The sequence below is a fragment of the Nerophis lumbriciformis genome, linkage group LG02 (genome assembly GCF_033978685.3).
Source record: "Nerophis lumbriciformis linkage group LG02, RoL_Nlum_v2.1, whole genome shotgun sequence".
NCBI lineage: Eukaryota > Metazoa > Chordata > Actinopteri > Syngnathiformes > Syngnathidae > Nerophis > Nerophis lumbriciformis.
In genome coordinates, this window is record NC_084549.2 from 31307501 (window position 1) to 31322694 (window position 15194).

General features: G+C 38.2%; 1 protein-coding gene across 4 annotated transcripts in view; it reads left to right on the forward strand.

The window, feature by feature from the left end:
* disc1 (DISC1 scaffold protein) overlaps positions 1–15194 on the forward strand; it is a 119881-nt gene that overhangs the window by 80906 nt on the left and 23781 nt on the right. For 3 of the 4 annotated variants that reach the window (XR_009815288.1, XM_061960834.1, XM_061960847.1), the window contains exons 11-12: positions 2542–2785; positions 13153–13197. Coding sequence is in view for 2 of the 4 variants with exons in the window: in XM_061960834.1 (XP_061816818.1) it covers positions 2542–2785; positions 13153–13197 (289 nt within the window). In the remaining 2 variants the exon portion in view is untranslated. Of the gene's footprint in view, positions 1–2541; positions 2786–11271; positions 11308–13152; positions 13198–15194 lie in introns of all 4 variants that reach the window. The other variant, XR_009815289.1, reaches the window with a different exon arrangement.

Below are 15194 nucleotides of genomic sequence, written 5' to 3' on the forward strand. Positions count from 1 at the left end.
ATGCATCATCACAATTACAAGATTGGACTACTTTTATATGCATTTGTATCACTTTGTGACAGCTTTTGAATTCAGTAATATTTGGCAGGGGTTTGTTATGTGCTGTTGTGTAATCATAATTATTACATCAGAACATTTTATGTATTTGTATAGTACAGTGCAAAAGTATTAGGCCACCACTGCTAATATTGTTTTAAATAAAATTTTTGTTATTTTGAAAAGTAAAAAAGCTAACAGAAAGATAGACACAATTAATAGGATTGCTTTAAAATACAACAGTGATTTCCACCAAACTTGTAGAGGGGTGGCTTAATTAACCAACAAAGAATCCATATAAATGTTTGTGAGGATCAGAATAAGGGGGCAAATATATGTATTATAGTTTAAACAATCAGTGCACCTGCACCATACCCAGAATCACAATAGTCATTGATCTTGCAAAGTACAGTAACTGACGGTGGCCTAAGACTTTTGCACAGTAGGCCTACAGTATATACAGCTCCCAAATAGAACATACATTTTTGTGAGCTGTGTATACACAGTATTGCATATGTTTTTTATTATCGCAATTCTATGATCCAAATGTCATGTTAATATGATATGATATGTGGGAAGCATGTGGGTAACATTAATGGCTAAAATCTTGTGAAATGACTTTTTTATTCATAGTGTTTTAATCTTCTTGCAGAAAATCCAATACCAGTTGGCACATAATTATATATTTTAGTTTTTCCTCCCTTAATGTGGACCCCGAATTAAACAAGTTGAAAACGTATTCGGGTGTTACCATTTAGTGGTCAATTGTACGAAATATGTACTGTACGGTGCAATCTACTAATAAAAGTTTCAATCAATCAATCAATCAATGACTTCAGAACTGTTATCAACTCAGAGCATTAGCACAATAATTGAATTATTACAACAAGAATCGAAATGTGTTGGGGGTGGGGATGTGTCGATTGAAGGACGATCAATATCAAACAATTTTCGGGAAAAAGTATGTCATCGCCATTGCCGATAAATGCCTTTCAGTGTTGATCACAAACGCCGATCCCCTCTAGCTGACAATGTATTTACTTGTAGTTCCCCGCTGACAAGTGGCTAGCAGATAGTTATGTGTCTCCATACAGTGTGGAGCCGCTCTCCTAAACTAATAACAATCCCCTCCATTATGGCAAATAAACTGCATTTCTTAGTATCCTAAGTATGATTGTCATTCAACAGTAACACTGGAGGTTGAAGCTAAACATGGTACACACCGAGAGGAGCAGGCATGCTATTAGATAGGCTAGCTGCTAAGCTAGCTTGAAACAACACAAAGAAATAAGGGCTTAGTAAACACGCTAACGCAGAAAATAAGCAGATATTAACGTAAAAAAACAAGTTGATTAATAACAGTCTAAAGCAGGGGTCCCCAAACTATATATATATACATATATATATATATATATATATATATATATATATATATATATATATATATATATATATATGTATATATATATGTATATATGTATATATATATATATATATATATATATATATATATATATATATATATATATATATTGTTGAATGACAATCATACTGATTATGTATATAAAATCCCCTGATGAGCAGGGAAACCTGCGAAACAGGCTTGTAGGGATGACATAGCCTCTGTGTTTTTTCCTGACCTAACGTATATGTATATATATATATATATATATATATATATATATATATATATATATATATATATATATATTCCTCGCGCACTAATTGACTAAAAAGAGAGCGCACTTGCCGATGATGTCACGTTATCGATGGGAAAATAAAATTTTAGACAATATGTTTTGCCTGAGCCGGGAGGAGACACAGAGAGTAACAAGCGGTAGAAAATGGATTAAAAAGGACAGATTTAAAAAAAAAAAAATTTTTAAATTTTTTTTAATTTGGGAGTTCCTGCGGGCCAGATTTTGGACGCTGGCGGGCCGTAGTTTGGGGACCCCTGGTTTAAAGAGAGGATAATACAACAACAACTGTTGGTGTGTCAGCATTGTCTCAGTCAGTACGCAGGACGAATCGTTCCATTATTTGGCGGTGTCGATACCAAGGGTAGTATCAGTGTATGATCGATACTAAGTGATGAGGTCGATATTTGTATTTTCTTAAATCTTTTTTTGCTGTTTTTGTTAATATTTACAAATGATTTAAATGATTAATAGAGCGTTTTTGCTTTTGTTTAGTTATTGTGTATTATTGACATTGTTTTGCTCAAAAAATATTACGTAATATAAGATAATAGGGAAGTAATTCAAATATTGTGTTGATATTGTTAAACTGTCAATAGCATTTACCATAAATACATTGAAAAAATTACAGTTAATACATGTGATCAGTATCGGTATTAGTGTTGGCCGATCTCACTCATGGATGATCGTATCGGAGTCAGCAGCACCTGACATCCATAGTTTAAGGTTTTGGTGATGGCGTGAACTTACGTCCTGACTTCATGTTTTTATGTTTTCTAATCAAAACGTGTTTTCTATTTGACGTTAGCTGTAGCTGTCCGGGCTTGGAGCGGATTTGGGAAGCCGACCTGGAGGCGTGTCACTTGTTCTTACGCGGCCTGCAGTTGCAGACATCCAGCTACAGTGGAGCGGACTTCGAGGACCACCTCGCCACCGCTGGTTATCCGTCAAATCAAGTGTGCTCCAAAGAGGAAGAAGACAGCGCCATGTTGACTGCTTTAGGAGGCCGCTGGTGTCCCGAGGCCAATTTACAGAACTCTGAGTTCACCAAGGTAACACAACTGGAAATGTCTTGTTAACCACACTTTATAGGTAATTTATGTGATGCCGATGCATACATGCTGTGCTACACGTGCAGGATGAGATATACATCGCAAAAGATGCCCCCTTTGTGACGTTCAAGCTTTTGCATCTTCCCTTCACACATGCTTGCCTCTGAAAGGTCAGATGAGAACGTTTTTCTGCATGCGCCTGCTGTGTCCGTTCTGCCATTTGGTTGCGAAAGACATGCTAATTTTACACACTCAGCACTTGTCAGAACAGCACAGTAACATGAGCACTCCTCTCATCAGGGTGTTTGCTCCAAATGAGGACGCACATTTGAGAGGCAACCATTTGGTGGTTCCGTCATGCTGCAGATTTGATTGTTTAGTTCATGATCCAGTGTGGTTAGTGAGAATGCTTGTGGGCGTGTGCACCAGTATTCACCAGCGATTTGAAGTCAGTGCTCCAGGGCAAAGTCCGAATCATTCACTCCTTTCCTCACACTTTCCTCCACCCACCATGTCTGACAGTCTCGTCTGAGATAAGAACAAAGTCAACAGCGCCAGCAGCCATAAAATGATATATATAAAAAAGCAGAACGCTTGCCAGATATGTTTTTAGCATTTGGTACTCTTGAAACCCAATATTTGCTGTTTTACAGCAGCAATTGATATTCTGAATTTTAAAGTGCTTATCTCAGCATGAGTTTCCCAGACTGCATGTGTGTGTCAGTGTTTCCTCTCCGGCTGTGGCCCTTCTTCACAATCTTATACAGTGTACATGTTTAAAGTTTGGACAAAATAATAGATTCACCCAGAAGTTTATTGTTGAGAATTCAGATTTTGCGTAAGTGAGGTCGAAATCAATTCACTTCTCTGCTGCATCAACTACCGTATTTTTCGGACTATAATTTGAGGTTTTTTTCATAGTTTGGCCGTGGGTGCGACATATACTCCGGAGCGACTTATGTGTGAAATTATTAACATATTACCGTAAAATATCAAATAATATTATTTATCTAATTCGCGTGAGCGACGAAGAAAATGTCCACAATCGTCACACACACGTCAGCAATCGTCACTCACACGCCAACCAATAAGAATTCGGCGGCGGCGGGTCATGGCAGAAGTGTATTGTGGGTTTTGGAATGCTAACTGCTATATGCTATACGCTACTGCCGGAGCTATTAAAATAGATCACAGCAACATTGGCGGTAACTTATAAAAACTGAGAAGGACTGAACTAAAATGGCACCGAAAAGGAAATCATATACTGCAGATTACAAGCTGGACGTAGTGAAATATGCAGCAGAAAACGGCGATCGAGCAGCAGAAAGAATGGACGCTAGCGGCGCATACCAGAGGCGACACCGAGGAGGAATATTTCATCGGATTTAGCGATCGGGAGTGACAGATTGTTTGGTAAACGTTTAGCATGTTCTATATGTTATAGTTATTTGAATGACTCTTACCATAATATGTTACGTTAACATACCAGGCACGTTCTCAGTTGGTTATTTATGCCTCATATAACGTACACTTATTCAGCCTGTTGTTCACTATTCTTTATTTATTTTAAATTGCCTTTCTAGTGTCTATTCTTGGTGCTGGATTTTATCAAATAAATTTCCCCCAAAAATGCGACTTATACTCCAGTGCAACGTATATATGTTTTTTTTCTTCTTTATTGTGCATTTTCGGCCGGTGCGACGTATACTCCGGAGCGACTTATAGTCCGAAAAATACGGTAGTTTGCTGTCTAAAGGAAATTATATTTATTTATATAGCTCTAGTAAACTGGAGAATATAAGTTATTCTAAAGCAGGTGTAGAACTACGCTCCTCATACATTAAAGAAAATCAACATACCCAATTTCATGAACAAGCACTTTGCCGCCAGAGGCATAGAAAAACTTCCTTTTAAGGAGGAAAACCTGATCAAAACCCAGATTTAGTTGTGCTCCATCCATGCAGACTTTCACTATGGCCCTGCATCAAGCTGGGCCTCCCTTGTCATTGGAAATATTTAAATAACTCTGCTGTGATACGTGTGTGTTGGGTTTGTCTTTCTATACCAGCACTTTCCTTCATAGATTTCTCGTATTTCATATTTCATGAAAAAAGCGAGGTATTCTCGCTGAGCAGCATTCTCCCCCTTGACTTAAGTCCGTCACTGCACGCCTTCATCCAAGATGCGTGCTTTGGGTGGAGTAACCCTCAAACTGGGCCATTCCTTGTCAAATCTGTCCTTCATCGTACTCTGCCATTGAGTGGTACCTGTACTATTGTTTTAACGCGCCTCTGATGCTGCAATAATTCCAGCGCCCCAGTAAGGTGGAACATTATATTGCACTTGAAGTTTGAATGCAGTGTAAACCACACATAATAAAATGATAAAATAAACTTCGGAAATCTATTCTGATCGCTTCAACTGGGATAAAGGGACCATCCAGCCATCCATTTTCTACAGCTTGTCCCTTTTGGGGTCACGGGGGGTGCTGAAACCTATCTCAGCTGCACATGGGCGGAAGGCGGGGTACACCCTGGACAAGTCGCCACTTCATCGCAGGGCCAACACAGATAGACAGACAACATTCACACTCACATTCACACACTAGGGCCAATTTAGTGTTGCCAATCAACCTATCCCCAGGTGCATGTCTTTGGACCATTATATGAAAAATCTAAATGCACCACAGCAGGCACGTGCACACATAGGGCCCTATGGGTGCTTGAGCCCCTGCCCTTTTTTGCCTCGTCTTAAAAAGTGCCCTCTGCCTGTGTGTGTGTTTTTTTTTTGTTTAGTTTTTTTTTCTTTAAACAACATTAATTCCTGTCAGGGATGTAAAAAACAAAAAAAACAGCGGTACAAAAACTCCACGTTTTCTTGTAATACCGGGTTGTTTGAGCCTGCCGCTTCCGCCAGAGAGAGAGAGAGAGAGAGAGAGGGCGAGTGAGTGAGTAAGTGAGAGGAGAGAGAGCCAACTAAGGCACCACGCGCGCGCAAAAGGGTGTCGCGTGCGCGCAAAAGGATGTCGCGCGCGCGCACGAAGTGGAGAATCAGCGCGCGATAACAGTTTTTATGCGCTTGGATTTTTGGCACTAATGTGACGCCATACTAATGTGACGCCATAGCTCGGCACATTCCGCACAGAGCAGAGCGGATCGTGCGGGACAGGAAGTAGTGTACAAAATACAAAATAAAACACCGGGTTAATTTTCAAAATAAAATGCACTGTGTTTACGGCGGATCACATTTCTCTCACAGTAGAGGTTTAGATATAAAGTTTATTGTGACTTTGCTATTACTGTGTGGGTTAACCAAATAATAATAATAATAATAATGATAATAATAACAATAATAAGAATAATAATGACAATGATAATAATAATAATAATAATAATTATTATTAATAATAATAATAATAATAATAATTTCAGCATTCTGGGGATATAAGATGTAAGTTATCTGTTAGGAATATTACCATCTGTATTTAAACTTGATTCATGTTGATTATGCCTGCAGCACAATGCCAAAAAAAGAAAGGATACAGAAAAGGAAGGAGAAGGAGCGCCAGGAAGCAGCTAAGGGTAGCAGACCTCTTAATGCATGGCTAAAACCAAGTACTAGCACCAGAATTCAAGAAAGACCACAGACCTTAGAAAGTGTCACACCTGAAAGAGAGGCAGAGACCTCTACTGGCCCCTGGTCCATATTTTTGGCCCTGTATTGTGTTTCAGTTGTTTAGTCTGAGCATTAAGTGAGAAAGACCATAAGTTACAACTTGATGGTGTTTTCAACAAGTTAAGGGAAGAAGGACAGGTTTTCACATTGAAGTTTTTTCCATTTGGGTATTTATTTTTGTATTTTTTTTCAAAGTTCATGTTGCACTGTTCAATGTTCAAAATTAAAGTGCTTATCTTTAACAATAAATAGCCTAATAATAAACCAGTGTTTTGTTGCTTTTCATGTCTTCCAAGCCTATGATAATGTGAATTAACTCATTATGACAATAATTTGTTGACACAAAAGAAATGGCAATCACTTTTACCTACAAAGGACACACAGCTAAGTAGTTAGCTTCCTATTAGCAAATTTAATTTTACATTAATTTCCATATTGTGTAAAGGACCAAAAAAAAATTTCCTGCCCATTTCTGACTTTGAGCCCCTGCCCCTCTATAATCATGTGCACGTCCCTGCACCACAGTGGAAGGGACACCGCGTGTGTATCGGCCATGTTTGAACATCCTGGTACTAATGGACGTTCAATGCACCTGGACCGTGATCATTAAACTTATTTAGCTTATCATTCACGATGCTTTTGTAAGACAAGCACACATAGATTTTTCTTTTTTTATGCATTCTATCTAGTAAATAAATGCGAGCGTAAGTCTGCTTCCATGGCGCCTACGGAAGTAGCTCTATTTTGCCTATAAAGCGCTTAGAACATCCCAACACTTCCATCAGGGTTTTATATACCGTATTTTCCGCACTATTAGCCGCACCTAAAAACCACAAATTTACTCAAAAGCTGACAGTGCGGCTTTTAACCCGGTGCGCTTTATATATGGATTAATATTACGATTCATTTTCATAAAGTTTCGATCTCGCAACTTCGGTAAACAGCCGCCATCTTTTTTCCCGGTAGAACAGGAAGCGCTTCTTCTTCTACGCAAGCAACCGCCAAGGTAAGCACCCGCCCCCATAGAACAGGAAGCGCTTCTTCTTCAACTGTAAGCAACCACCCGCCCCGGAAGAAGAAGAAGCACGCGGTGCATGCTGGGATATGTGACGTTTCATTTCCATTTGTGTGTTTATGTAAAGACCCCAAAATGGCTCCTATTAAGTGTGTTGTCTGTCTAATTATAAATAATGCAGACGAGGCGTGTTAACTGAGTTCTCAACGTTTACTCACAGCGTGCTCATAACCACATTCTAACTCCCAGCATACAACAACGCTTCTCAGGGCTACCGCGCATGCTCGTCACTATCGTTGCATGCTGGGTAGTGTAGTTGTTATATTTGCTAGCTCATAACATCACATTAAGAGACACGCTTACGCGCTTAATTCAATACTCGCCGTCATTCCGGGTGGATTGACAAAAGACCTCCAGCCGCTAGATATTGGTGTCAACAGGGCATTCGAAGCTAGACTGCTAACTACGTGGGAACAGTGGATGACGAAGAAGCGCGCGGTGCATGCTGGGATATGTGACGTTTCATTTCCATTTGTGTGTTTATGTAAAGACCCCAAAATGGCTCCTATTAAGTGTGTTGTCTGTCTAATTATAAATAATGCAGACGAGGCGTGTTAACTGAGTTCTCAACGTTTACTCACAGCGTGCTCATAACCACATTCTAACTCCCAGCATACAACAACGCTTCTCAGGGCTACCGCGCATGCTCGTCACTATCGTTGCATGCTGGGTAGTGTAGTTGTTATATTTGCTAGCTCATAACATCACAAGAGACACGCTTACGCGCTTAATTCAATACTCGCCGTCATTCCGGGTGGATTGACAAAAGACCTCCAGCCGCTAGATATTGGTGTCAACAGGGCATTCGAAGCTAGACTGCTAACTGCGTGGGAACAATGGATGACAGAAGGCGAACACACCTTCACTAAGACAGGGAGGCAGCGCCGGACGACATTCGCCCAACTTTTCAATTCGGACACCGAAGGAGAAAAATTCGAGGGATTTATGAATGAAGAATAACTTCAGAAAGTGAGCGTTATGTTTATTTTGTGTGTTGTGACATTAACGTTCGAGCAACATTATGTTGCTATTGCTCTGCACTATTTTGAATTTTACTATGTTTGTGATTGCACATTTGCGTACATTTTGGGACAGAGTTGTTAGAACGCTGGTTTTTAATATATTATTAAAGTTTGACTGACCTATCTGACTGTTTTTTTGACATTCCCTTTAGCGCAGCGTAGGCGCGGCTTATAGTCCGGGGCGGCTTATTGGTGGACAAAGTTATGAAATATGCCATTCATTGAAGGTGCGGCTAATAATCCGGTGCGCCTTATAGTGCGGAAAATACGGTACATGCTGTAAGTATTTATGTAATGTAGTAACAGGCACATTCATAATAATGTGTAATGTATATGTATTTTGCTCATTTTAAGCATACGGCGGCGCATTAAATTCACAAACGCATCACGCTTTTTACCTCGACAACATCACTGATTACGACTCACTGCGGACTTCATGAGAGCCAACAAACATAACAAAACATCACTTACTGTACAATGTCTGATGTCACTGGCATGCCGTCTATTGGATGTTGATATATTCCTGCTTAGATGAAGAATGCCTCATATTGCTTACGAAGAAAAAAGAGGGGTGGAACCAAGCAATTTTTTTGTGTCTTTCTCGCCTTCTCCGGTTCTAAATTGGATGCCAAAACTTACCAACTTGTCTGATTATGTCCTCATCAACGTTCACTCTAAGGTGCGCTCCTGTGCAATTGTGCACTGCTCACGCTTCCTCTGCGCACGGCAAATCTATGCCACGCACAAAATCTAATTGAAAAATAAGCGCATAACAATTTTCAATCTGACGACATGCGGCCACGACAGATAAAATAATTTTCATATTCACTGTTCAATTATTGTAACGTCTGTCGAGGCGCTTTAAGGAGGACATGAATTCCATCGATCACTTTATTGAGCAAACACATGACCAAAATAATGGTAAAAAAAAATTATGTCTCGCAAAACTGGTCATTTTCTGCCATTCACTTAGCCAGTGATGCATTTAAGCCACACAAAAAGTCGGAAAACTCCAACAGCACACATAATGTGTAATTCCAGGTCGTTACACTATGATTTATCAATCAAATGTGTGCTTATTCTTCTGTCATTTATTAAGAATCTTAATTTATAAATATTAATCATGAAATGATGTTATTATATTAAAGAAATACTAATAAAAATATATTTTACAAACAGAACGTTACAGGAATGTACACATGATCTCATGCTTACATCTCATTGTGCAACATGAGAATGTTAAAATGGGAACTAAATGCGATATCTGAAAGGGGTACAAATTATTTCCAAAGCAGGACCCCCACCCATACATACAATACTAGTACACAGCTAATGAAAAACAATATTTTTTGTTATTGTCATTGTAAATGGGCCAAAACACTTATATTAGAAAATAATCTTATGGAAATGACTGCTGTCATTTGATTGTAATAATACAACATTTAACTTGTTATTTAGTCAGGTTTGGGACAGGTGTGCTGCTGGTGTGGCCACAGTGTGCACGTCTAATGTTGCTCACATGTGCTCCACTGAATGCTCAGGGAGTTTTTGCGTTTGTTCACACACATGAAAAATTAGAGGGAACATTGGTCCTCATCCTTCTACCATCAAGGTGAGGGGCATTATTTATGATCTACAACGGACTTTCAGGAGATCCGAGGTGAGAAAGCAGCTCACCAGCTGTGATCACGACTCAGCTAAAAATAGTGGGTCTGCGTTAACACTTATAATACCAACATAACTAATACTTGGTTAATATTCGAATCACGAAATGTAAATAGAGTCTTTTTGGCGGTTTTTCGATTATTTTGAAGGTTTATGGGCGGAATAGAGGACCTTCCATTGACTCCGTTGTAAGCAGACTTTTATTTACGTTTATTTACGAGTTAGAATGATTTTTTTTTAAATCTGTCTCTCCTAATGATTGTGAACAACCTGAATTAAAAAAAAAAAAAGGCAAGTTCCCCTTTTTTTTAATCACAAATAACATCAGGGTCGTTAAAATAACAAGTAAATACAGTTTTATCTACAGACAATTATTTACACCCAGCCAAGAAGAAGAAGCTGTTGTAGGGTGCATACACTCACTACATCACCATGGCAACACACGTTCACATGACAAACACTGCCTGGATCGATACAGCCTTTTCTAATTCAAAGTGTCACCAATTCCATGGATTTCAATGACATAACACAAGTGTTAGTAAGATGCCATGTTCCACATGGGTAAAATCTGCCTCATTTGCAATGGGCCTACCTTCATTCCATACATAAGCACTTTTGCCTGACTTACGCGGGTGGGCGAGCCCGCAGGCTGGATATGACAATACGTATAAGAGCAATGTGTGTAACTTCAAGGGCGTAAAAAACCACTCAATCCCAAACGGGAGAATAGAGTCCGCTGTGCAGATGTTGACAGGTATGCACTATGGGCAGCGTTATTATGTTTATTAAGACAACAGTATTGAACTGTAGGCCTTCCAAAAATGTTATTAATTGATTAATTCCACCCTAAGTTGAACAGTGAAAAATATATTTGAATGCTCATTCCTACTGTGGCCTTATTGTATTGCCTGTATTTTGCCTTCCCATTATACAAGACTAAATCTACATTTTGCACTGATGTCTTATTTACCTGCCCTGGCTGACTGCATGCATCTATTTTCTGCTGTTTTTTGTCTTTTGTTTCCTTCTGCTTTGTTCCTCTCCCAAAGCCTCACTCCTCCTAACATTTCTCCAAGAAGTAAAAGGTGAGACTGTGCATAGTTCACTCTTCAGTCTTCTCAAATGGGAAAAGCCAGGTTGTAAACATGATATACAATGTGTTGTTTACTAAGTATGGATTCTATAGGGAAATACATTAACCAGAAGAAAAGGCGCATCTGCCATTCATTTTGTTTGTGTTGTGGCTTTTTGCAACTTGAATAACACAAACATGTTTCCATATGAACACTTACATGTTCTTTTTATCCTGATAGTTAATTTCTGTGTCCACAGCCTAGAAAATAAAGTTATTGCTGGGAGATGAATACAATACGAATCAAGGAAGCCAGTTGGTGGTGTGACAGCAAAATGACTGTTTTCATGCTAAAAGACTCCCATATTCTGCTTTCTTTTCTCAGCAATTTTACATAAGTCTCATAATAATCTATTTGAAGTGTGTTTCCTCAAATCTAGCCTGTCATTTGCTGGAATTTAGATAGTTCTGAGTGCTTTTAGTAAGCGCTACTTTAACGCTATTGAGCGGTATTTGTGCAGTCGCGTCTCCAACCGAGTATGTCACTCCAAGAAGCGCTTCACTTCATGCACTTGTCTAAAGTAATAGATAGTATATCACATACAACAATAAAACATTAATGTAACATTAAAGAGTGTGTGAGAACACAGACGTTAGCAACACTTGCAGAGCTCTGAGAGCGGCTTTATGCCATGTACTTTGTGGGTAACCACTTTACATACTAAATGCGCTTTATGATTTGGCATAGAATAATGATGACAATTTGTGCAGCTATTTTACTGTTTTTAATTCATTTATTATATTGTTTTTGTTTTGTATGAATGTTTCTCACTGCGAGACAAATTTACCCACGGGTACAAATAAAGAAATCTAATCTACACTAATCTCAAGTGGTACTATTTCAATCACTTTGTAACATTTTGCTGGATTAGCCTAAAAAACATACGAAAAACTTAAAAAGTACATCAGCCACATTTAAAGCTGACTTACATATAGTCGATAGATAGATAAGATGTGTAGTGAAGCCTTTTTAACTCGGATTATACCATGTCAATGAGGAAAAAGGGGTTTTCCATCATGAAGTCATTATTAATCGTAAGCAGGATATAGAGAAACATATTACTCTTATAACATTATTAAAATGTCAGTTTTGTGTAAAAGTGGAACTTAAATGTTATTATAAATGTGCCCGTTACTACATTACATATATACTTACATCATATGTATAAAACCCTAAAGGAGGTGTTTGTATGCTTTTTACGGGCTCTAGAGGCACAATTGAACGGCTCCCATAGGCTGCATTGTAAGCGGACTTTTGATCTACCGGTAATTTATTTAATATTAAGAATGCAATTTTTTTTATATCCATCCTTCGTCATGTTTTTTATGATGATTGTGAACGATGGGCGAAATTCCAAAAAAAGTGCCGTTCCCCTTTAAGTGGATGCAAGTAAAGTAGTTTTACCATAGTAAAGTGTCAAGAAACTTCAGGTGAACTACGCTTATGTTTATTTGAAAACATTACCTCATTGACTTGTACGTGTTGCCCAACTTTTTAATTAAAGCCTATAATTGAAGCTTTTCTCATACATACCCAGATTAGCATATAGCCCAAAGCCACAAACAATACGATGGCTTGCACCAAGATAATTACCTCACTTTGAATACTAACAAAGACATCTTCTGTCCAGATGAGCCATTCAGTCTGTTTTTTTCTCGTCACTTTTGGTAATGAATAATTCCAACGTCATTATGAAGCAACTTACAGTATGCAGCCGACATAAATTGCCTTTTTTTAATAATTCATGAGCAGGTTTACGACTCTGTGGCTTTAACAAATGTTTCCCTTTTGTTGCAGAAACTGGAAGAGTTTTTGTTCAGCATGGAGGATATTAACCCACAGGTTGGTAATGCTAATGCTGTGCCTGAATGTTTTCCACTGTAATTAAAGTGTCACTTTTATTAATGTTGGCCTTGCTAAGACACAGAGGAATGTATTAGTTGACATCAACTTAAACATGATTTTAGAGGTTTACCAATGCAGCTTTTTCACTTCCGATACGATAGTGATAGTGGAGCTTTGAATATTGACCAATATTGATCCGATTCTGTATAAGTATGAATCATAGTACATACCTATATTAGTTTGCGGTGTGGAATGTCAGAAAAGTTTTAATCAACTGAAATTACTCAAAGAACAATGTCAGATATGAAAAAGGCTGACCTTCGGACTAGGGTTGCAAAGGGGTGGAAATTTACTACGGGAAGTTAAACTCAGGAAGTTAGGAAATATTGACCATTTTTTGATTATTCAAAGTTAGACACCGTCCATGGGAATTAATGGGAATATATGGGAATTAATGGGGAATTACAATAATTATATATTATTGGGCACTTGTCTATATGCTGCTGAATCTTTGTGGCATTTTTGACATAGCTCTTTGCACAGTATTTGCAAATGTACACAGCCTTTCCGCCTACATTGGTTGGGATGAAATGTCTCCACACATCAGATGGTGTACGTGGCATTATTCTGTTTGTATTTATTTATTCTTGTAAAACACTAATGCAATGCCACACACAGATATAAATAGTCAGCTAAACAATTGGAGTAGTCTTTAAAAAATATTTTACTGATGGACAAATGAATAGAAATAGGCTAGATGAATAAATGAACACTCAATGCTAAATAAAGGCATAACCTACATTCTTGTATGACAACAGAATGGCTAGCAGAACAGAAGGCAGAGGAAACTACAGGTTTTGATGTAGTATTTGCTAGTTGAACTTTACAGATTACAAAAAAGGTACATTCGGATCGCTAACGTTGTTAGCATAAACAAATGGGAATTAACATAGAGAAAATTAGCATCACGGCTAATGGAGAAATATTTTCGGTTCATTATGAGACTGTGGTGGCACATAAACCTAGCTAGCTAGACTCCAAAATCATTTAACAAGTACAGGAGCAGCTAGCTAGCTTGAGTGGAAGTCTGCTGGAGTAGTTTACAGTCATACAGTAACAAGCAATTACACCTCTATTAAACTTAAATACCATAGATCAAATATATTTACCCCAGTAATATCATCAACATTTACCTGACTGGATGAAGTCATTGGGCTCAAATACTAGTGTGGCCTCAATAGCCCTGCTGTAGTGTGTAGCATGCTGGGAATTATCTGTGCATGTGATGGAAGCATACACTGCACATGTGATGGAGGAATGCACAGTGAAGGGTTGAAATTCTACTGAATTTGCATTAAATCAGGTTGTTTTAGCTGATAATCAAGCTGCAAGATATAGCATGTTGCATTCAATGTTTATTCCCATTAATTCCTGTTTATTCCCATATATTCCCGTTAATTCCCATGGAAAGTTTCCAACTTCAAATATTCTCCTCAATTTTGCAACCCTACTTAGGACAGATATATGATTTTGAAGTGGAGTGTTTGTTTTTTGATGACACCTAGTGGTCACAATATTTCATTAAATTAAGGTCATGAGGGAGTCAGTTGAATGATGCGGACACATTTTTTACTGGATACTTTCTAATAAGCTGCCTTGGAGACGTCGTTTATGTAAGTAATATGCAACTATAATTGTTTGATACATTTTATATTGACAAATGAAGCATTTTAGACTGCAATATTGTTCAATAAAGGACACTCATTGTACAGTAGTTGCTATCTCCTAGTAGCCTATAGCCTACAGTACCATGTTTACCTTTTGTATATTACTAAAATACAAGGAAAGATCAAAGGTGGATGTTTATTGGAGGACAGTTAATTGTTAATTGGCTGTCCGGCTTTTGCACAAGTAAACACGGGGCAGGACGGAGATTTTAGATGCAAGCCGACCGAGATCATCCAATATTTTTTATATTTGATATCAATTTTGGA